Source organism: Balaenoptera musculus, chromosome 20 (genome assembly GCF_009873245.2).
Source record: "Balaenoptera musculus isolate JJ_BM4_2016_0621 chromosome 20, mBalMus1.pri.v3, whole genome shotgun sequence".
Classification (NCBI taxonomy): domain Eukaryota; kingdom Metazoa; phylum Chordata; class Mammalia; order Artiodactyla; family Balaenopteridae; genus Balaenoptera; species Balaenoptera musculus.
In genome coordinates, this window is record NC_045804.1 from 8,341,214 (window position 1) to 8,364,405 (window position 23,192).

At 40.5% G+C, this 23,192-nt stretch overlaps 1 protein-coding gene across 2 annotated transcripts in view; it reads left to right on the forward strand.

Moving 5' to 3' along the window:
* Positions 1 to 22,813, forward strand: part of MFSD11 (major facilitator superfamily domain containing 11) — a 23,266-nt gene extending 453 nt beyond the window's left edge. The window contains exons 2-14 of one of the 2 annotated variants that reach the window (XM_036837269.1): positions 381 to 550; positions 1,064 to 1,119; positions 2,626 to 2,733; positions 3,698 to 3,777; positions 3,900 to 3,996; positions 5,050 to 5,108; positions 5,659 to 5,803; positions 9,362 to 9,402; positions 14,827 to 14,892; positions 16,382 to 16,507; positions 20,593 to 20,767; positions 21,489 to 21,624; positions 22,297 to 22,813. In XM_036837269.1, coding sequence (XP_036693164.1) covers positions 455 to 550; positions 1,064 to 1,119; positions 2,626 to 2,733; positions 3,698 to 3,777; positions 3,900 to 3,996; positions 5,050 to 5,108; positions 5,659 to 5,803; positions 9,362 to 9,402; positions 14,827 to 14,892; positions 16,382 to 16,507; positions 20,593 to 20,767; positions 21,489 to 21,624; positions 22,297 to 22,461 — 1,350 coding nt within the window. In that variant the 5' untranslated portion in view covers positions 381 to 454 and the 3' untranslated portion in view covers positions 22,462 to 22,813. Of the gene's footprint in view, positions 1 to 113; positions 551 to 1,063; positions 1,120 to 2,625; positions 2,734 to 3,697; positions 3,778 to 3,899; positions 3,997 to 5,049; positions 5,109 to 5,658; positions 5,804 to 9,361; positions 9,403 to 14,826; positions 14,893 to 16,381; positions 16,508 to 20,592; positions 20,768 to 21,488; positions 21,625 to 22,296 lie in introns of those variants that run through there. The other variant, XM_036837267.1, reaches the window with a different exon arrangement.
* Positions 22,814 to 23,192: the final 379 nt, after the last annotated feature.

Genomic DNA, 23,192 nt, shown 5'->3' on the forward strand with positions numbered 1-23,192 from the left:
GCTTGCGCGTCCCGGGTCGCCCAGGACTACATTTCCCAGCAGGCCCAGCGGCCGGTGCCGCGGCTGCGGTCAGGTGACCGGGTCGCCTGACCTGCGGTGAGTCAGGGCAGGGAGGGCGGGGCCGTGCTGGCCGCTGCCTCTGGCCCTTGGCCCTAATCCCCCTCTCGGGCCCCTTAAGTTGCAGCTACAACGTTCTTGGCGCTTCTCCGGGTGTTGGGCTCTTCCCTACTTGGATCGTGTCCTAGGAATGTCCTAACTATTCCCGTGGGGAGAACTTCACCCTAAGCCCGGCATTCTACTCCAAGACCTGGAAGTTGACACCTTGGCTGCCCTGCTCCTGGATCTGCCTCCTCCTCTCACCATCTCATTTCTTCTCCCAGGATTGCAGTGGGTTCCCCCGAGGAGAGCTGACTGCCCTCTGCTGCTGCCGACCGTTTGGCAGAGTTGAGCCAAAATGTCCCCGGAATCTAAAAAGCTTTTCAACATCATTATTTTAGGAATTGCCTTTATGTTTATGTTCACCGCCTTTCAAACTTGTGGAAATGTAGCGGTGAGTTGGAATTTGATCTTCCTCCTTTGAAGTGCTTATCATAATGCATTCCAAAAATGATAATCGACGTTATGTCTAATAATGCGCTTAAGTTGCGCCTTTTATTTTGTCACCTACGCTTCCTCGTTTTCCATGATTAGGTTTGATTTCATGTGGCAGACGTTTCTTGTTGGGGTCGTTTATTCCTCTTACTTTATTTGGGATTTGTATGCTGACCCATTTATTTTATTTTTTATTTGTATTAAGGACTACGTTAGTACTTGGAGAGTTGAGGGAATAAACCTAAGGCCTGGTTACAGATGGTCTTCACCCTTCCCCACCCCGCCCCCCCCCCACGCCTCTCATTGGTTTGCCTTCTGTTCTGTAGTCCATTCTCTTCTCTCGTGTTAGAATTTCACTATTAAGTATTCGGCATCTTGAATTTTTACTTTATTCCTAGTATTTGGAGAGCGACTTTCTGGGGTGAGGGCAATTACAAAACGTTTTTATTGATTAGTTTTATCTTCCACACAGCAAACTGTCATCAGGAGCTTAAATAGCACAGATTTTCACGGCAGTGGCTATACCAGGTATTGTACTGTATGATTGGTTTTACTTTTTATATCACAGATGTTGCTTAATTTCATCAAAATCACAGACAACGTGTTGTAATTAGATTATTAGTGATTTTTTTTTTCTTTTCTGTATCTAGACTGTTTAGGAGAACATAATAGGATGAAGGTGATGAGTTTAAGTTTCATATAGAATTAGACACTGGGTTTGAAATACTGGCTTCAAAACTGAATTACTGCGATATCTTAGGAAGTTGCTTCTATGAGCCCAGTTTCCTTGCTCAGATCAATGCGTGTAAAGCGCTTGGCACAGTGGCTGGCGTTTAATAAGTACTCAGGTATTGTCATAATTACATCTTCCAGATCCTAAACAGAGGATGTTTTATATGACTGTCGAAATATTTAGTCTTCCTGTTTTTGTGATTTTGTAATTATCAATATATTGTCATCAGGAGCTTTTAGCTTTTTGTTAAGGTGTTTAGTGCCAATTTTACAGATGGAGAAAATGAAGTGAAAAGAGCTTCATAAGTCACTAGTACGTTGTGTTTGAAGTTGGGAATGTAATGCATACCTGTATGTAAACACTAACAAATTTCTTACTTTCTCTATGGTTAAATACTAGATTGCGGCCAACCCCTTCCCCCCTAACCCCCCAACTCTTCTTATTTGGTTCTGTGTTACCTAACCTAAATCTGATCTTATATATGATAATTGAGAGTAAAAGGATGCTAATGTCCATTTTTTCAAGTGATTAATAATAATACCACAATTTTTTGTAATGTTTTGTCTTCATGTATACTGCAAAGAACAAATGAAAGGACATTTGATATTTGAGAGATTCATAAAAGCCAAAGAATAATTTACTTGGATTTATAAATAGTGGCTTATAAATGACTCTTGAAATGATTTTAGTCACACTTTGCTACAAGACATACATACTGGGGCCAGGTCTACAGTAGCTGAATAATGTTCAAGTGAGACCGTTAGGTTGAGTTAAATAAATTCTGGTTTAAGCAAGTTATAACTATGTGATTATTTATAGCAGTGAAATTTCATGCCGTTGCCAGGAGTTGTAGGCTAAATTTGTAGAGCAGATTGGTTGACTAGGGCCTCTGGAATCAGATTACCAGATATGGGATTCTGGCTCCACCACTGACCAGCTATCCAGCTGGACTTTTGACAAGTTACTTACCCCTCTGTGTTTCAGTTTTCTTTTCCATAAAATGAGGATAATAATATGTCTTTCTTAGAGCTGTGTTAGCTGCTATTATAATTTACTGGTACATTAAAAACCATTTTGTCTAAGGCAGACTGATTCAAAGAAACATTTGACAAGACTTCAATGTTTTGTACAAGTGAAAACTTTAATATGACATTCAGTGTAAGGATATAATTATAAATTCTGACTAAAGAATATGAGTACTTATTGCAAAATAAACTATAGACTAAGTAGGTTTGAAAAAGTGATCTTTTGAGACTGTTTCAAGAGTGTTGTTTTTTTCCTTTTCTGTGTTATGTGTGCAGCATGGCAATTATTTATGGAGTGTTCTCTGCTTCAAATTTGATTACACCATCAGTGGTTGCCATTGTAGGACCTCAACTCTCTATGTTTGCTAGTGGTTTATTTTACAGGTGAGTAGTCCAATTTTCTTTCATTTAATTAGAACACCTTCAGCTTCTTTCAAGCACATAGTAAACTTTTAACAAGAACTTGCTGACTCGGATTGAATAGATTATAGGAAGTATTTTAGGGATTTGGTTCTCTACGTGACACTCAGGCATACCATTGTTTTAATGTGATGGAATTTGTGTATATTTGCTTTCATTTTACCACCAATAAAAATAGTATCCAAAAACCTTTTTCTACAAGAGTTGAAAAGAACTCATGAAATAATCTTATTTTGTATCAAGTTGACTAATGGGAATTAAAACGAAATAACTGAACTTTTCTTCTGGGCTATAGAACTGCAGTCCCACTGTGTGCTGAACTGTTGGCAGAGGCCAATTGCAGACCTTTGTTCAATGTCTCAGTTCACAAATTTGAAATAGTAAGTTAAGAAATGGACAGGTCACATTTGTCCCCTTTTTTCCAATACCAGAGAAGCCCTTTACAGGTTGAATTTTTTTCTTTTCCTTTTTTTTTTTTTTTTTGGCTGTGTTGGGTCTTCCTTGCTGCACGCAGGCTTTCTCTAGTTGTGACGAGCAGAGGCTACTCTTCATTGTGGTGCACTGGTTCTCATCACGGTGGCTTCTCTTGTTGCGGAGCATGGGCTCTAGGCGCGCGGGCTTCAGTAGTTGCGGCGCGTGGGCTCAGTAGTTGTGGCTCGCGGGCTCTAGAGAGTTCTAGGTGTGCGGGCTTCAGTAGTTGTGGCTCACGGGCTTAGTTGCTCCACGGCATGTGGGATCTTCCTGGACCAGGGCTTGAACCCGTGTCCCCTGCATTGGCAGGCAGATTCTTAACCACTGTGCCACCAGGGAAGTCCTACAGGCTGAATTTTAAAAGAAGAGATCCCTCAGAATTGATTCCTAGAAGGCATAATTGACATTCTGTTTCAGGTATTGTTTGACTATAATACGTTGACCTGTTATATTTTAGCATGTACATTGCCGTTTTTATCCAGCCTTTCACGTGGTCCTTCTACACAGCCTCTGTTTTCATTGGAATTGCAGCTGCTGGTAAGTATTTTGATGTTTACTTTCCCTATTTTCCGGGTCTTATCTAAGAGTATTGTTTATATGTTTAATATATAAAGCTAAATGATTTCATTCCCTTGATAAACTTTTGGTTTGAATTTTAGTACTTTGGACAGCACAAGGAAACTGCCTGACAATAAATTCAGATGAGCACACTATTGGGAGAAACAGTGGAATTTTCTGGGCACTCTTACAATCTAGGTAATAATCCTTATGGCTCAATCTTTCCTATCATTTTTTTTGTCACACCATTTTTTAGACCCTGGTTGTGTTGAAAACTCAGATCTTCTTGTTACATGAGTTAAGTTCCTAGGTACATGTGATGGAGATTTAAAATTTTATGGGATTACTTAAAAATGCATGGACCTACCTCGTTGGAATTTATGACTAGTAAATGGAAAATAATATTAACCATAATGTATTTAGCACCTGCTATACTTTAGGTACTACTGGGCTCTTGAATTTCAATAATCCTCACAACCCCCTGCGATAAGAAGGTATTAGCTCCATTCTACAGATGAGATAACAAAGGCTTAGTTAAAAGTTAACTGATCCAATCATCTGGATTCCAAAGGCCATGTCCTTCCCACCCAGCTATACCACCTGATAGCTGTTAACAATTAAATTTCTAAAGTGGGACTAACTCTATAACGACACAGCATATTATATATTTCCTAAGTAAAAAGCAACAACAGTCATTCTGTCATGGAATCTGTCCTGAGGATTTACCCTCATGAATCCTAAATGCCTAAAATTTTGGCCATGATAAGTCTTAACAAATGCAGACGGTGTCTTAAGAGATTGTATATTCTGAAACTGGAGTGTAGGTGAATGATTTCTTCCCTAGGAAAATACTAAATAAAGTATCTGATTAGATGCAGGTAACTAAATCATAGATTGTTTTTTTCACTGATTCTTTAAAATATAGGATTTTAGAGGTAGGGTAAACTTGTTTCCAAGGAGTCATTTCCAGAACTTCAGTAAGTCACATGTTTCACAGTGAGTCAGGTCTTTGGAGGACGGTCTGAATCAGGCTTCTCTCATGTGGAAGGAGACAGTTCCATCAGGCTCAGTTGAGTTTTTCAGAAAGAGGGTGAAGTTGATGTTTTTAAATGACTTAGGGCAGGTAGAGAACTTCTTTAATTATGTAGGCCTCTTCTTTCTCTTCTTTTACAGGTAATGGAAAAATTATTTCAAAACCCATAAATATGAAAATAACTTCCCAATATCCTCTCCCTCCTTTTCTTCCCCCAGCTTGTTCTTTGGAAATCTCTACATATATTTTGCTTGGCAAGGGAAAACTCAAATATCAGGTTTGTTTTATTCACTGTGCTTTATTCAGACAAGTTCAAAGCAAAATAGCTGTTCCACGAAAATACCCCATATTGCTTTGTTCAAATTGTTCTAGTGAACCGTGGTACCCTAAGTCCTCTCAGATTTCAGCTTTTAGTAATCTTTTCCCTTGGATTATGTTATTATACTAAGACTACAGTTTATGACTGCGCTTCAAGCAGCATCTCAAAGTGTGGGAGAAGGTTATGCTCTGTGTGAGGAGACTAGTCAGTTGTCAGAAGACTTTTTAATTCAGTTGTTTTGTCTGTTCCCTTCTTTGATTAAAAGAATATGATTAAGTTCTTGTGCTGTTTTTCTTTTGGCTTATTAGTATTTCTCTGACTGAAAGACAAAGGGGGATGTATCTTATTTTTCTCCTTGTCCTAGGTTTTTACTGATGCAATAAAGTAAAATTTAATGACAAAGTGTGTTGATGGTCATAAACAAACATAGTACTGAACATAATACTAACTCTGGAATTGTTTGTATGGCCAGTACTATCTACTTTCGTCTTTTTTTTTTTCTCCCTAGAGAGTGACCGAAGGACAGTGTTTATTGCCCTGACAGTGATTAGCCTTGTGGGGACAGTTCTCTTCTTTCTCATTCGGAAACCAGATTCTGAAAATGTCCTGGGAGAAGATGAATCTTCTGATGACCAGGACCTGGATGTCAACGAGTAAGAAGTTGGAAACATTCCTTTCTATTTTAAACTATATTTTGAGTAGGTCTAGTCTAGGAATTACCAGCCTTTTATAGCCCTAACTGATAATCCAGTGCTGGGCAGACATGAGGGAAAAGTTTTAAAGCAAATAAGCAGAGAAAGAAGATAAAGGGGAGCTGTCAGGGAGGAGGAAGGGAAAGGAAGGTAGACAGAGGCGGGGAAGGTAGGTGAAAAGGTTTGTGGGGGATTTAAGTGTAATCCCAGGTCACCAGCTGTGTGACCGTGGACAGTAGCAATGTTCCCCTGAGTTTCTCTACGCCTCAGTTTCCTCATTCAATTCAGCAGACATCTCATGTGTTTTAATGTGTGAGGATATAGGCTCGTAAAGTTATATAGAAAACAATCCTCAGTTACTGTTTCTTGGATCCAGCCCTAAAATTTTCCGATCATGTGGTACAAGTGAGTGGCAGGGCCATCAGCAGTCATTGTAGATGAGCCGTGGTTATACCCATGCTCTGGATTTTGCACTAACCTGTGCAGGTAGTTTTCCCCGATGTAGTCCCTACTGGGAAACAATTACATAGTCCTGTTTTTCTAAAAATTGTGAATTACCTTGAGCATATTTCTTTTCTTTTATTTCTTTTATTTTTTTTTAACAAAACTTTTTGTTGTTGTTGTTTTTTGTTTTGGCCGAGCTGCACGGCACGCAGGATCTTAGTTCCCTGACCAGGGATGGAACCCGCGCCCCTGCAGTGGAAGCGCGGAGTCTTAACCACTGGACCGCCGGGGAAGTCCCAAAAAAGTTTATTTTTAAATGTACAATAGGCTCCAAAACAGCACTTCATTCTAGCTGTAGGTGGCAACAGATGTTATGACTGGGAAATCCAGATGGTTAAACAGGAATGGAATTAAGGACCATCATTGCCTCAGGCACAAAGAACAGTTTACTTTTGGCCATATTTCTTTTTTTAGAAAAATTATTTATTTATTTATTTATGGCTGTGTTGGGTCTTTGTTTCTGTGCGAGAGCTTTCTCTAGTTGTGGCAAGCGGGGGCCACTCTTCATCGCGGTGCGCGGGCCTCTCACTATCGCGGCCTCTCTTGTTGCGGAGCACAGGCTCCAGACGCGCAGGCTCAGTAGTTGTGGCTCACGGGCCCAGCTGCTCTGCGGCATGTGGGATCTTCCCAGACCAGGGCTCGAACCCGTGTCCCCTGCATGGGCAGGCAGATTCTCAACCACTGCGCCACCAGGGAAGCCCTGGCCATATTTCTTAATTCCACCTCTGGCCAGGGGCCCTTCTCTGAGGCCTCCTCTTTCTGTTTCTGCTTAATGTCTTATCTTCCTCATCCATCTCCTTGTCCTGGTTCTTGGGCTGCTTCAGGGGCTGCTTCTTGCCACCTTCGAGGCAAGACTTGGCTCCTTCCTCCCCTTCCCCAGACCCTGTCACCAGAAACAGGGACCTATTTCAATTATAAGTAAAACTGATTGAAACATCACAGATGATTTCTCTGCAGGTTATCATCTAGATTTGAAGAAAGGGGAATGAGAAATCTTTGCCACTCTTAATTTGCTTTGTGAATTGATAAAATTGTGAAGCTTGCCTTATAAGCATTTTATCTATTGTTAAAAATTTTGCATCGAACTTTCTGTGCTGCCTTTTTAAAGCCCAAAAAGGGCATAAAATTCTCCAGTCATAGGATCATTAAGCATTCAAAATTTGCACTGTTCAGAGCAAAAAAGACGTGTTTATATAAGTATACATTTATGTGTGTATGTACCATGTACATATTTTTTTAAGCACAAACCAATGGATATTGGAGAAGGGGTCTATGAAGATGAATGCCACAAATTCAACAAAAATTAAACACCCATTCATTCAGCAAACGTTAGGTGTTGGTGCTGTGAAGATAAATACAACCTGTCCCTGTTTTCAAGGAACTTTTCTGATAGACAAGGGATCATGTAACTGTCATAAGGTGCAATGCTGAGGGGTACCACTTAGCCTTTTTTAGCATTCTCTGTTTCTGAATTGTCTTCCAAACTTGAAACTTGTGTCTTTATTCTGTAAATAGCACCATGTGCCAGCCATCTTCTAAAGGGGAGGGAAGGAGTAATGAACAAGACAGAGAATTCCCTGTTTTTATGTAACTTAATTGTAGAGGGGCTGGTAGACGATACCCCGTAAGAAAATAGCAGAGTAAGTGCTAGAAGGCAGTGAGAAAGGGGGAGGTGGTGGAGAGCTGGGAGGTGAGAAGGTGTGAAGATCTACTGATGGCCATTGCAGCAGATGCCAGGGGTGGAAAGGGGTGTGGTGGGCACCAGGAATGCCAGAGGCCCCTGGGCCTCTCACAGTGCAAGTAGGAGTGTACTGTGAGAGTAGTGCAGTAGACAGAGAGTTGATTACATAAGGATACAGCAGGAGTTTGGATTTTATTCTTGGTGTGATTAGAAGCTGCTGAGGAAATAAGTAGGATCTGATTTTAAAGGATTCCACTTTGTGAAATCCACTTTGAATGATTTGCAGCTGATAGTAGCTGAGTTGATTATATTTTAATAGTCTGTAGAGTACAAATCAGTTTCTACTTATTTGGGGCCTTGAGTGTGAAATAGTATAATCCACACCTGATCCTGTCCAAGTACTAGATGAGGGTACTGTCATTAAATGGCATTTACATAGTATTTGCTTCCAGGGAAGGCATGAGTTTTTATGGTGGGGGAAAAAGTTTTCCTGTTGGTTAGAAGATAACTACCTTTTTTGTGTTAGTAATTTATTTATTTAAGTCAACTAGATCTCCTTTAGGTTTGTTTTTTGTTGTTGTTCTTGTTTTTTTCAGTTTGTTTGTAAATGATATCCTTTAAAGATCTAGGAGGAGTAGACTTGGCTGGTAGGGTAAGAAATGTAATGTCTTAAAAACTTTCTTACCCTAACCTTATAAATAGTTACACTTAAGTTATTTTATCTCAATTAATTCTTACAGGTAAGTGATAGTGTCCCTGTTTTATAAATGAGGAAATGAAAGAGAAATGAAGTCACTTGTCTAAAACCACACAACTAATAAGTGGCAAAGCAGGACTCAGCCTCAAAGCCCACGTTTTTAACCCATAGATGATATCGCACCCAACCCCGTACCGCCAATGATGGCGATGCTTTTCAAGAGTTCTAACACTGAAGAACCACAGAGTAGTTTTTACATAGTTGGAGTGGTGGAAGATTGAGCCCTCACAAATTATTTTTACAGTTTGGAAACAGCGTAGAGGAGATTTCTGTCCTGCCTGAAGTATCATTTGTGAAAAAGACATGCAAGACTCTGTGCCATAAATTTAATGTGAGGGAATTGTGCTCCACGGTTAATAAAGAGCCACCCAGGTGACACTTTAACCACATCATTCTCTGAAGCAAGGACCTGGGTCATGAAGGGGCACCCTGGAGCAGGGAGCGTTGAGGCCACTGAAAGTGTTTGCCAGACCACGTAGAGGACAGAGCTTTTACAGATTTAAATGAAAATGTGATAGTATTTTTGTTCTCTTTCTCCATTTTCAGGGGAAAAACTTTCTTCTTTTTATCTTTTCAGGTCTGCCCAGAACAATATGACAAAGGCAGTAGATGCATTTAGTAAGTATTTTCTGTATCTGAAATGCAGGAACTGTTCAGGAACAACTTCAGCATTTGCCTTTCCCCCTTTCCCCGGTAACTTCGGATTGACGATACCCCAGTATTTTCATGTTTCCAGGTGTGCCGCTCTGAAATATGCTAGTCTTCTCAATAAGTATCTCTGTAACGTGGGGGGTGTGAGGGATAGAGGATAATTCCGTGCCCTACCTGAGCACGTGTGTGAGGGGGGCCTGAGGAGGAGGAGGCAGAGGGTTAGGAGTTTACCTGAGGAAGTGAGGGCACAGACCATTTCTTCATGCATCGCTTGTCACTCCTCAGAGCAACGCAGGAGCTGGGGTGACCCAGTAGCGCGTAAGGCCAATCACGCTCATCTGTTGAGGGTTCTTCCTGACTAAACCTCTCGATGTGCTTTATTTTCTTGTGTTCTCACGACAGTTCTGTGAGTATCATGTAACACACACGTATTATTATCTCCATTTTATAGAAGAGAAAACTGAGGCTTAGAGAAATCGTTTACCCAAGGTCAAACAGGGCATTCCTTTCTTGTTATCAGAGGCCTAGAAAGCCACGTTGGCTTCTTTGGTGAACATGGAGTCAGGCAGAGGGAGGCTGATGAGCTTCAGGCTTGTGGGATGGTTCGTCCAGCCTTGGTGAGGCTTGTGGGATGGTTCGTCCAGCCTTGGTGAGGCTTGTGGGATGGTTCGTCCAGCCTTGGTGAGGCTTGTGGGATGGTTCGTCCAGCCTTGGTGAGGCTTGTGGGATGGTTCGTCCAGCCTTGGTGAGGCTTGTGGGATGGTTCGTCCAGCCTTGGTGAGGCTTGATGCAGCCCCTCTGCTCTATTACTGAACCCCTCTCTGGATGTCTCTTGATATTAACCAGACTCAGGATGTCCTTCCTAGGCAGTTGTACAAACTTTGCCTCAACCTCTCTGTAAAACGAGACACTAACACAGTTAGGGCCTCATGCCTTTTATCACGGAGCTGGTTGGTTACTTGGTGTAGGGTTCGGTAGTAATAAGAAACTGGGCTGTCAGGTTTGAATGGGGAGAAGGAAGGCAGTGGCCAAAAAAAGACAAGGCATATGAGGTGCTGTAGGGCAAATTTAAATTTAGGTGATGGTTCCTGGCAGCTAAGGAGCAATGTGACGTTATGAGGCGGCAAGGAAGCCGAAGGCAAAGAGAGAAAGGAAAAAGAATGTCCAAGCGTTTTTGTCTGTGAGCCGGTGGTTCATTTATTATTTAATCATGACGTTCCTTGAGTTGGTGCCATAGTAGGTATTGTACAGAAAGGGTTCTTGCTTATCTAAAAGGCACTTAATTCCTCAGCTGAATGTATATGTTTAATGCGATTCTGGAAAATTTCAATAAAATTTTCTTAAATTTATTTTTTGGTCCTGATGAAAGGTTCCTAAAGTTCATCTGGAAGAATAAACGTCTGTCAGTAGCCAGTATAATTTTTTAAAAGAACATTCCCTAATAAATATCAAAACCTGTTATGAATCCATTTGAAAATATTGGAATACAAAGAGCAGTGGAACTGAAGTCTAGACCCACAATGGAATATGGAATACAGTAAAATAGTCTTAAAAAGCAAGGCCAGACAGCTGACTGCATGGAAAAAAATGTAGTCTTACACTAAAATTCCAGGTAGATTAAATGAAACCGTAATAGTAACTGTAAGAAATTAATTTGGTAGAGGAAAGCCTTTCACGCAGGTCTGTCAAACAGTAAGGGAAAAGAATGCTCTTTGGGGGACTTCCCTGGTGGCGCAGTGGTTAAGAATCCACCTGCCAATGCAGGGGACACGGGTTCGAGCCCTGGTCTGGGAAGATCCCACATGCCGCGGAGCAACTAAGCCCGTGCGCCACAACTACTGAGCCTGTGCTCTAGAGCCCGTGTGCCACAACTACTGAGCCTGTGCTCTAGAGCCCGTGAGCCACAACTACTGAAGCCTGCGCGCTTAGAGCCCGTGCTCTGCAACAAGAGAAGCCACCGCAATGAGAAGCCTGCACACCACAATGAAGAGTAGCCCGCACTCGCCGCAACTAGAGAAAGCCTGTGCACAGCAACAAAGACCCAATGCAGCCAAAGATAAATAAATTAATAAATAAATAAATTTAAAAAATAATATTAAATTAAAAAAAAAAGAAAGCTCTTTGGTTACCTAAAATATAAAATTTCAGTCTCTCAAAATCTAATGAGTTAAAATGGCAGGGAAAATATTTACAGTATATGATAGTTATGAACCAATAAGAAAAGCATAGAAAATAGTTATTTTATAAACAAAGAAGAATTATTATAAGCTAAGTATAAGAAATGCAACTTAAGTTTTCTATCAAATTTCAAAAGATAAAAAATAATTCCTAGTATATGGGGCATAGGTACATGCCTAAGATCACAACGCTAAAAATATACACTTGTATTACTTTCTTTTTTTTTTTTTTTTAATTAATTAATTTATTTATTTATGGCTGTGTTGGGTCTTCGTTTCTGTGCGAGGGCTTTCTCTAGTTGCGGCAAGTGGGGGCCACTCTTCATCGTGGTGCGCGGGCCTCTCACTATCGCGGCCTCTCTTGTTGCGGAGCACAGGCTCCAGACACGCAGGCTCAGTAGTTGTGGCTCACGGGCCTAGTCGCTCCACGGCACGTGGGATCTTCCCAGACCAGGGCTCAAACCCGTGTCCCCTGCATTGGCAGGCAGATTCTCAACCACTGCGCCACCAGGGAAGCCCATGTATTACTTTCTGAAGAATGATTTGTCAGTAAGTATCAAAAGCCTTAAAAATGTTTATACCTTTACCCCAGCAATTCCACTAATAGGATTATCTTCAGGAAATAATTAAGAATTTTGGCCAAGATTTAACTACTGTTTATATTAGTGAGAAATGGAAATAATTTAAATATTCAACTACAAGCCATCTATCCAATAGATTACTGTAGCCATTAAAATGATCACTACGAATATTAGAAAATGTTTGTTATGTGAAAATAAATTATAAAATAGTATAAATAGTGGAATTTCTTTTTAATAAAAGCATAGAGAAAGTCTGGGAAGAGACCCATTAAGGTGTTAGATTATAGTTATTTTCCTTAATAGAATAACTTTATTGAGATGTGGTTCATAGTATACAGTTCACCCATTTAAAGTGTATAATTCAGTGGTTTTTAGTATATTCACAGAGTTGTGCAACTGTCACCACAATCAATTTTAGAACCTATTCAGGGAGTTCCCTGGTGGTCTAGTGGTTAGGATTTGGTGCTTTCACTGCCATGGCCCAGGTTCAGTCCCTGTGTGTGTGGCCAAAATTAAGTTAAAAAAATAATTATTATTATTAGTTTGGCCACGCCATGCTGCTCGTGGGATCTTAGTTCCCCGACTTTGGGTTGATTTTTCATTTTCTTGATGGTATCTTTTGAATCACAGAAGTTTTAAAATTTTTGATGAAGTCTGATTTAGCTATTTTATCTTTTGTTGTGTGTGCTTTTGGTGTCCTAGAAGGCTTTGCCTAACTCCAGGTCACAAAGATTTACTCCTGTATTTTTTTCTAAGACTTCTTTAGTTTTAGCTTTTACATTTTGGTCTGTGATCCATTTTGAGTTAATTTTTATGGATGTTGGGATGTAGGAGTCCAACTTCATTCTTTTGCACGTGGAGATCAGTTGTCCTAGCACCATTTGCTGGAAAGACTATTCTTTCTCCCATTGAATTGTGTTGGCACCCTTGTTGAAAATCAATTGACTGTGAATGTAAGAGTTTATTTCTAGATATATGCCTGTCCTTATGCCAGTACAATGCTGTGTTGATTATTGTAAATTTGGAAATTGGAAAGCATGAATTTTCAGCTTTGTTCTTTTTCAGGATTGTTTTGGCTATTATTGGTCCCTTGAATTTGCATATGAATTTTAGGATCAGTTTGTTGATTTCTGCAAATAGATTATATTGGGTTTTTTTTTTTTTTTTGATAAACGATTTTTTAGAGAAGTTTTAGGTTCACAGCAAAATTGAGAAGAAGATACAGAGATTTCCCATATATGCCCTGCCCTCACCCACGCATAACCTTCCCCATTATCATTGTCCCCCACCATAGTGGTACACTTGTTACAATCAGCGGACCTACAGTGACACATCATTATCTCCTAGAGTCCATAGATGACGTACGTTAGGGTCCACTCGTGGTGTTGTCCATTTTATGGGTTTGGACAAATGTATAATGACATGAATTCACCATTATAGCATCATACTAGATTATGTTTTAAAATTTCTTTTTGTTAGCTAAATCTTCTGATTAGTCAAAAGCAGATATGCTTTGCTAATGTAATATTTTTAATTAAAAATATTGTTTTAAACTTTATTGATCATGTATTTTTTTTCTGGAAGTATGTGAAAATGATTGATGAAAATATCTTATTGCTTTTAGTCTCACTTTAGTGAAATTAGAGAAGAAAAAAAAACTATCTTTTGTATATGGAGAAATTCAGGACAGAATGTTTGTGATTTATGTGAGTTTCCTAGTCATCTGTTGAATAGGAACTAAAGTCTGGATCCTCAGGCCAAGCATGAGCTGTAGGGGCCACACCACCGCCTCCAGGGCTGAACTGACGCCTGAGCGCTCCTGCTGCAGAGCTGGCCGCACCAAATAATGTCTCTGTTTGACTGGAGAACTTTCATTTATTTCCAGGCTGGTTCTGATTTGGGGTGGATTTTGGTTTTGTTTCCCCCCCCCACCTTTTTAAAAAATCTGGATCCGCTATTAGTTTAGGATCCTAGATAAGTGGCCTTAAATTATGAAATGTGAGCAGGTTCAAAAAAGTTAAAATGTGCAGTTTTTAGAAACGCATTTTCCATTGCAAATTTCAACTAAGTTGAACAAGATAAAAATAAACATTAAGGGGATCAGAAACAAATAGGCAGAACTGAAGTTTCAGTCCTCAGATCCAGAGAGAGAATCTCAGGAAGCGGCATCCCAGTTTCTGGTGGTCAAAGAGCTCCGCTGCTGATTCTGACCTAGAGTCCAGTGTTAAAGCTGCCCTGTGACCGTTCCTTAGGGAAGTCAGCACTTTGCCAACTGCTGACTCTTAATAGCCTAGCCTTTAATCAAGTCTGTTGGAATATTCTGTTGTTTTGTTTGGTTCTATTTCTTTTCTCTGTTTCATGTTTTGTTTGTTTTCATGAGAGCTGAAGAATGTGTTAGAGAAAACACAACTCTAGACTATATTTACACAGTTGAAATCAACATTTTTTTTATAGGGCAGATTTAGTTCATACCTTAACCATTTTAATCTGAATCATTAACCTCTGTCCCAATGTATTTGTTTATTGGCATTATTGACAAGAGGTGTTTTGGTTGAATGAATGTTTTAGAACTTTTGTTGGATTGATTAAAATCTAGTTAAGTACTCCTAAATTTTTTTTTTCCTTTTTTATAGAAAAGTCTCTTAAGTTATGTGTCACCAAGGAGATGCTCCTTCTTAGCGTTACAACTGCTTATACAGGTAATGGGATTAATTATGGTTTTGGTTTTCTGTGGCTGCATAATTACAGCAAGGGTTGAAAACAGCAACTGTGTTACTTTCTCACAATTCTGTGCATTGACTGGTCTCAGCTAAATGGTTTTTCTGATGGTCTCGGGGTCTCTTGTGGCTTCTGTTAAAGGGTGGCTGAGGCTAAAACTTCCAAGGAAGTTTCATTTGTGGTTGTCTGAAGGGCGTCTGATGCTAGCTGGGTCTCAGATTTCTCCTTGTGTCTCAGCAGCTATGTGACCCCCTTCCCACATTGTGAAAGCAAATCATAGGGCCAGCCCAAATTCAGTGTGGGAGGATTCTACCCAAGAGTTTGAAAATTGGGAGGCCTGGTTCATCCCAACCAGTGATTTTAGGGCAAAATAGAACACTACAGAAAATAATCATGAGTAAATCTGTGTAACTTGGCATGAATTAAGATAATTTTTAATGAAATGGAATGAGTTCTGTGGCTTACAGTGATAATGTGATGTGATAATAGGTGGAATACTCTTAGGTCTTAAGGAAATCTGTTTCCTTGTAAAAATTGCTCTAATGTGCCAATTATTACTTTTGCCTTTACACTTGACCCTTGAACAACGAAGGGATGGATTAGGGGTGCTGACCTCCCCTGCAGTTAAAATCTTCATATAACTTTAGTCAGCCCTTTGTGTCCGTGCTTCCTCATCTGCAGATTGAACCAGCTGTGGATCCTGTAGTCTATATGGACCCACACAGTTCAAACCCGTGTTGTCCAAGGTTCAACTGTATGTGCCTCATCGGTATAAATGTCTTATTTTTAGGTCAAGCAGAATAAATATTAAACATCCTCAAAATTCAGTTAAGGTTTTGTAGCATTAAGGAATCAGGTCTTCTACTCATTTGCTCTAATTTTCTACCCGAATTTTTTGAATTTCTTTTCCTAGGACAATGTGTTTAATTAAAACTTTTGACTTTAAGCAAAAGTGGATAGTAGGTATTGGTCTTACAAATGTATATCCCTGTTCCCTTGGGAAGCTATTAATAAGGATAATGGGCACTTTAGTTTTGCTGTTACAAGTTTATGTTAATTATGTTCTCTGTTCATCCTCTGTCTGCGCAGTGACCATTTTTAACATAAGGATGTCTTCACTTATTTGAGTTGTATGCTTTTATCTGAAATATGTGACAACTGCCATCTTGTGGCTAATTCCATGTCATCAGTTATGTCACGTAAAATTATGCTGTGCTTGGGGAGTAACGTTTCAGCCTGTGTGAATTTTGTTTTATGCATGTATAGCTCAAATACTACTAGACATGAAGAAAAACCAGGAAAGGGAGACTGTGCATTTTTTTCAATACTAAATCCAGTGCTTCCCAATCCATGGTTGGTTGAATCTGAGGCTGCAGAGTCTTGGATATGGGGGCTGACTATGGGACTTGAGCATCTATGGATTTTGATACCTAGGGACAACTGTAATTTAAATCTCATTTTTTTCTAAAGGTCTGGAATTGACTTTCTTCTCTGGTGTATATGGAACCTGTATCGGCGCTATAAATAAATTTGGAACAGAAGAGAAAAGCCTCATTGGACTTTCTGGCATTTTCATTGGCATTGGAGAAATTTTAGGTTGGTTTAAAAAAAAAAAGTTCTTGCACTAAATCAGTTTGTTATAGAAATTTTAAATGTACTTCACCTCTCTGTCCTTGAATTTCTGTTTCCTTGCTTTTATACAAATGGGTATGTCTTTTTTTTTTTTTATTATCACTGTTCTAAAACTAAATTACAAAACATTTGCCAAATAATTCAAGACAAAGCCATAAGTAAGAAAACATATGGTCTCTCCCAGCTTTTCCTCTTAAAATACTTAGGGAAGGTGTATTAGAATTCCTGAATTTTTTTTTTTTTTTTTTTTTTTTTTTAGTGTGTTAGTTTCTGCTTTATAACAAAGTGAATCAGCTATACATATATCCCCATATCTCCTCCCTCTTGCGTCTCCCTCCCACCCTCCCTATCCCACCCCTCTAGGTGGTCACAAAGCACTGAGCTGATCTCCCTGTGCTATGCGGCTGCTTCCCACTAGCTATCTGTTTTACATTTGATAGTGTATATATGTCCATGCCACTCTCTCACTTCGTCCCAGCTTACCCTTCCCCCTCCCCGTGTCCTCAAGTCCATTCTCTACATCTGCATCTTTAGAATTCCTGAATTTCTTATTCCCTGAATCTCTGACACCAGCTGGATGTGCAACAATACAGTTCAATTCTGACACTCCTGGAGTTAGCATCGGACTCCACAGGTTCAAGGGTGCAGTCCTGCAAGACCAACCTCACCTGAGACATCAGTCGTTAAGTCCTGGGTCCCAGGCTGCCTTCCCTTCTGTCCAGCTTGGCTACACATTCAAGGGTTCCCACAACACCCCTGGAAAATGCTATACTTACTGTTAAAGTTTATTATAAAAGATGCAAATGAACAGCCGGATGAAGAGGTACATAGGGCAAAGTCCAGAAGGGGCCCTAGTGTAGGAAGCTCTGTCCCCATGGAGTCTGGGCGTGGCACCCTCCCATCATGTGGATTCAGTCATCACCAGGAAGCTCTCCCAAACCTGTTTTGTAGGGATTTATGGAGATCTCATTATGTCACATGGTTGATTAAATCATCCACCATTGGTGATTGGACTCAGTTTCTACCCCCCCTCTCCCCTCCCCTGAGATTGGGGGGTGGGGCTGAAAGTTCCAACCCTCTAATCAAGGCTGGGTCCTTCTGACAACCAGCCCCCATCCTGACTATCTAGGGCCACCTCCAGACCCCCTCAAGGATCACCTCATCATCATAAACTCTGGTGTCGTTGGAAGGGATTAGTTAAGATAACTAGAGACATTCCTTTCACTGAGAAATTCCTAGGGTTTTAAGAGCTCCATGCCAGAAAGTGGAGAGGAGAAGAGGACAAGGCAAAGACCAAATCTCTTTTTATTATACCACCAGGTATTCGTTATTCAGCAATGATCTGTTCAATACTTGCAGTATATTGGGTGTTGTGTCACATATGAGGAACTTACCAATTCAACAAATATTTGTTGTGAATCCATTGTATGAACAAAACATGGAGCTTATATTGTTGGGGAAGAACACAGACGATAAAAAACATCAGAAACTTAGAATGTCAGACAGTGATAAACACTATGGAGAAAGCAGACTTTGGTGTATTTTTGTTCCCTAATTCAGCGGTCCCCAACCTTTTTGTCACCAAGAACCAGTTTCGTGGAAGACAATTTTTCCATGGATGGGGGGGTGGGGGGATGGTTTCGGGATAATTCAAGCACATTACATTTACTGTGCACTTTATTTCTATTATTATTACATTGTAATATATAATGAAATAATTATACAACTTACCATAACGCGGAATCAATGGGAGCCCTGAGCTTGTTTTCCTGCAACTCGATGGTCCCACTGGGGGTGATGGGAGACAGTGGCACCTGATGTGTGTTGCTTATGTCCAGTCTACTCCGTAAGATGCAGCTTAATTGTCACGTGCCACTCACTGATAGGGTTTTGATATTGAGTCTTCAAGCAACTGATTTATTATGGTCTCTGTGCAGACAGACCTCTCTGCTAATGATGATCTGGATTTGCAGCCGCTCCCCAGCGCTGGCATCACCGCCTCAGCTCCACCTCAGATCATCAGGCATTAGATTCTCATAAGGAGCACGCAACCCAGATCCCTCGAATGCGCAGTTCACAGTAGGGCTCATGCTCCTATGAGAATCTAATGCAGCCGCTGACCTGACAAGAGGCGGAGCTCAGGCAGTAATGCGAGCTGTGGGGAGCGGCAGTAAATACAGATGAAGCGGCTGGCCTGATGCTCCCCTCCTGCTGTGGGGCCCGGTTCCTAACAGGGCACCGGTACCCCTCCCCTAATTTATGGCCAACACCTGGCGTGTGTGTGTGTGTGTGTGTGTGTGTGTGTGTTTGAGCATGTTAATACAGTTACAGTAATTATTTTAATGTCTTTGCTCATTCTGACATCTGCAACTGTTCTGGGGTAGTGTTGTTGTTGTTTTTTTTTCTTTACAACTTTATCAAGATATAATTCACATGACATATAGTTCACCCATTTAAAGTATACAGATCAGTGTTTTTTAGTATATTCACAGGGTTGTACAGCCATCACTGTAATCTAATTATAGAACATTTTCATCACCCTTCTCCAGGAAACTGCTAATCTACTTTCTCTATAGATTTGTTTATTCTGGACATCTTGTGTAAATGGAATCATACAATATATATGGTCTCTTGTGTCTGGCTTCTTTCACTTAGCACAGTGTTTTCAAGATTTTTCCATGGTGTAGCATGTGTCAGTACTTCATTTCTTTTTCTTTTTCTTTCTTTATTTTTTACTTCATTCCTTTTTATTACCAAATAATATTTAGTTGTATGGATCTAGTACATTTTATTTATCCATTTATCATGTCACAGACATTGGGGTGGTTTTCGCTTTTTGGCCGTTATGAATAATGCTGCTGTGAACATTTGTGTATACTTTTTGTGTGAGCTTATGTTTTCATTTCTCTTGTATGTAAACCCAGCACTAGAATTGCTGGGTCATGTGATAACTCTGTGTTTGACTGATTTGTCTACTTATGATGGGTCCTATTTCTTTGCATGCCTGGTAATGTTGTGGATACTAGCCATTGTGAACTGTACCTTGTTGGGTGCAGGATGTTTTTTGTATTCCTGTTAATGTTCTTGAGCTTTGTTCTTGGATGTGGTTCATTTACTTGGAAACAGTATGATTTTTTTTAGGTCTTGCTTTTAAATTTTGTTGGACGGGATCAGAGTAGTGCTCAGACTAGGGCTAATTATCCCTCACCCCTGAGGGAAGACCCTTCTGTGTACACCCAGTGCCCGTGAATAATAAGATTTCCAGTCTGGCTGGTGGGACCAGGCACTCTTCCCTGCCCAGGGCAGGGCACTAATACCTCTAATCCTCTTGGAAGGTTCTTTCCAGGCCTCTGCTAATTTACTCACGTCCTGTGCTGATCAGCTGTCCTTTCTTATACTCTGTCTTGGGAACTCAGGCACCTTATCTCTCCAGACTCTCAGCTCTGTCTCCTCAACTCAGGGAGGCTGCGGGCCTCCACCTGCCTTCCCTCCTCTTCTCCCTTTCCCTCCCTGCAGCCCACAGCCTCTCAGTCAGCTGGGGCAGGTGTGGGCCTCACCTCATTTGTTTCCTGTCTCTCAAAGATCACTGCCCTTTGTCACCTGATAATCTGCATCTTCAAAACCATTGTGTCATATTTTTGGTACTTTTTTTTGGCGGGGGTGGGGGGTGTGGGTCACCTGTGTGCATTTTGTGATCTGTTTTGTCTTGTTTATTTTTAGTCCATTTGCACAGCCGTGGCATTTTTCTACAGTAACTACCTTCTCCTTCATTGGCAGCTCCTGGTCATGGTGATGTTTGGGTTTTTTGGAACTGTTTCCTTCTTCACTGTGGAGTGGGAAGCTGCTGCCATTGTAGCCCGGGGCTCTGTTAATAGCTCTGTTTCAACAGTTATTTCTTATTTTCTATATTTGTGCCTTCTTTCTTTCTTTCTTTTTTGATTAAATTAGCTATTGGTTTGTCCGTTTAATTTATTTTTTCAAAGAACTAAGATTTTGGTATATTAACTTGGCCTTGGGTTTTTCTGTTCTCTACTTCATTGATTTTATAGGTGGAAGCCTCTTTGGCCTGCTGAGCAAGAATAATCGTTTTGGTAGGAATCCGGTTGTGCTGTTGGGCATCCTGGTGCATTTTATAGCTTTTTATTTAATATTTCTCAACATGCCTGGGGATGCCCCTATTGCTCCTGTTGAAGGAACTGATAGCAGTGCTTACATCAAACCCAGGTACAGTGACTCTCCTTTTTCCAGTAATTTAAGGAAGGGCGGGAGGTAGAGGATGGCTAGGAATTTAGAATGGAGCAGTTACTCCTTTTCTGCAAGTCTGTTATCTTTATAAGGTCATCTGTCAAGTGTCAATGGAGCCAGAATGAGTTTAAATGGGAATCCACAGAGAATCCCAAGTTATTTTTCTAATTGCTGGTTTTAACCTTTCTCCCCACTAAATCTTTTTCTTGATCTGTGAAGGAGCACATAAGTATCTGATTTGAACTTTATATCTCTGCCTTTCAACCAGTGAAATCTCTAGAAGTTTGGGCCCCGAGGAAGAGCAAGGAGGAGCAAGGGGTGATCTGCCCGCTGGGCCGGCCACCCAGTTCTCTCACAGTGTCCACAGGAGTTTTGAGGGTGTCATTTTATTGCACTCAACTCTCAAAAGTCATTGTAGATGTGAGTGTTTATGTCTAGATCCACAGTCCAAGAGCAACTCTGCCCCCCACACAGTGTTTGCTTCCCCAATAGTTAGTAGACCAGAGTTTGCTAGACTGTGGAAGGTGAGTGCGTTCGAGCGTAAATTCTGACTTTGTAAATTCCAGTATTTATTCATACTTGTTTCATAGTGTTTAAAACTTGAAAGTAAAATGCTTTTGTGGGTGAGTTGTTTTTACATTTTAATCAACTCTAACAAATATTGTTAATGCTCACTCTAAATTAATTTTGTTTTATTCAGCAAAGAAGTTGCCATCTTCTGCAGCTTCCTGTTGGGTCTTGGAGACAGCTGCTTCAATACCCAGCTGCTTAGTGTTCTAGGTTTTCTCTATTCTGAAGACAGTGCACCAGCCTTCGCAGTCTTTAAATTTGTGCAGGTAACCTCTTCTTCAGATTGTGTTTAAAGCAGGGTCTAATTTTTTAGTGCTTTAACTTTGTTTTCTTAATGTTTCTTAAATGAAAGTCAAGGACAACCTTTAAAAGGATTTGTGGGACTTCCCTGGAGGTCCAGTGGTTAAGACTCTGCACTTCCAATGCAGGGGGCGCAGGTTTGATCCCTGGTCAAGGAACTAAGGTCCCACATGCTGCATGGCGCGGCCAAAAAAAAAAATTAAAAAAAAAAAAAATAAAAGGATTTGTGATTAGAGTTAGGAAGCAATGAGTAGTGTGATCTTTTTTGCCCCGTCACTTGTATAAGAGATTTTATGTTCTGGTTTCTCTGTGGCTCAGACTTCCTTAGATACCAGAATTCATAGTATACACATATAACAAGAGTGTTTCTCACTGTTCATGCACATTATTTTATAACTCCTGTTTTTTACAAAATACTATTTTAAATAATAGCTTACTTGATTGTTCCCAGCTCTCAGCAGGAGTTTGTGGTGCATGTTTGTGAGCTAGTGACCAAGGACGTGCCATCTAGATGCAGAAAGAGCAGGGAGCAGTGCAAGGCACAGGAAGCCTGGGGTCAGAGAGCGGTGGGGCTCTTTGTGGAGCGGCTGGGTCACCTGTGTGCATTTTGTGATCTGTTTTGTCTTGTTTATTTTTAGTCCATTTGCGCAGCCGTGGCATTTTTCTACAGTAACTACCTTCTCCTTCACTGGCAACTCCTGGTCATGGTGATGTTTGGGTTTTTTGGAACTGTTTCCTTCTTCACTGTGGAGTGGGAAGCTGCTGCCGTTGTAGCCCGGGGCTCTGACTACCGAAGTATTTGATGAAGGGCGCCCGCGAGAGGAGGCTGCCTCCTCAGACAGCTCGGCTGGGCCGTAGGGCTTGGTACAGGAGGCCCGCTCTCGTCGTCACAGTACATTGCAGGGTGTTTAGGATGGAAAGTCAGCGATTTAAGACTGCTAAATCTGCCAGAGTTGGTATTCAAGTTTACAGATGTTAGTTGTTTAAAACTGGTGGAATAAGGGAGACTTGTACTGTCGATTATGATTGTTCAAAGATGTTGTTTTTCAGTTCGTCTGTCTCGCGTTCCTTGTGATCATGTTATAAATGTGTAAGTGTTTTCTTCTCCCCCTGTTCTCTTTGAACGATCATGCTTTGATTGAAACTACTAGGCCATATGTCATATAAAGACTTGCTGGGTATGGCGTATGTGTTACTATGTAATAAAAGGGAGCATATGCCACCCCACGCGTGTCTGGGAATGACATTTAAATAAATCGTGATGCTGAAATGGAATCTTTGAAAAGATTTGCACATTCTTTCTCTTTAAATGTTTTTGTTTGATAAAGTTTTTTTACCTTGTAGTTCATAGCAAGGGGGGGCGCTAATCAAGTATTATGAAATGAGGTAAAAATTGTCTTAAGTTTTAAAAACAGGAATCTAACATTTGTAAATGAACAAAAACACATTTACTGGGGGAGGATTTTGCTAGTAATTTTCCTGGAGGATGCAATGCATTAAAAAAAAACAAACAAACCCCAAAACATGTAGTGAG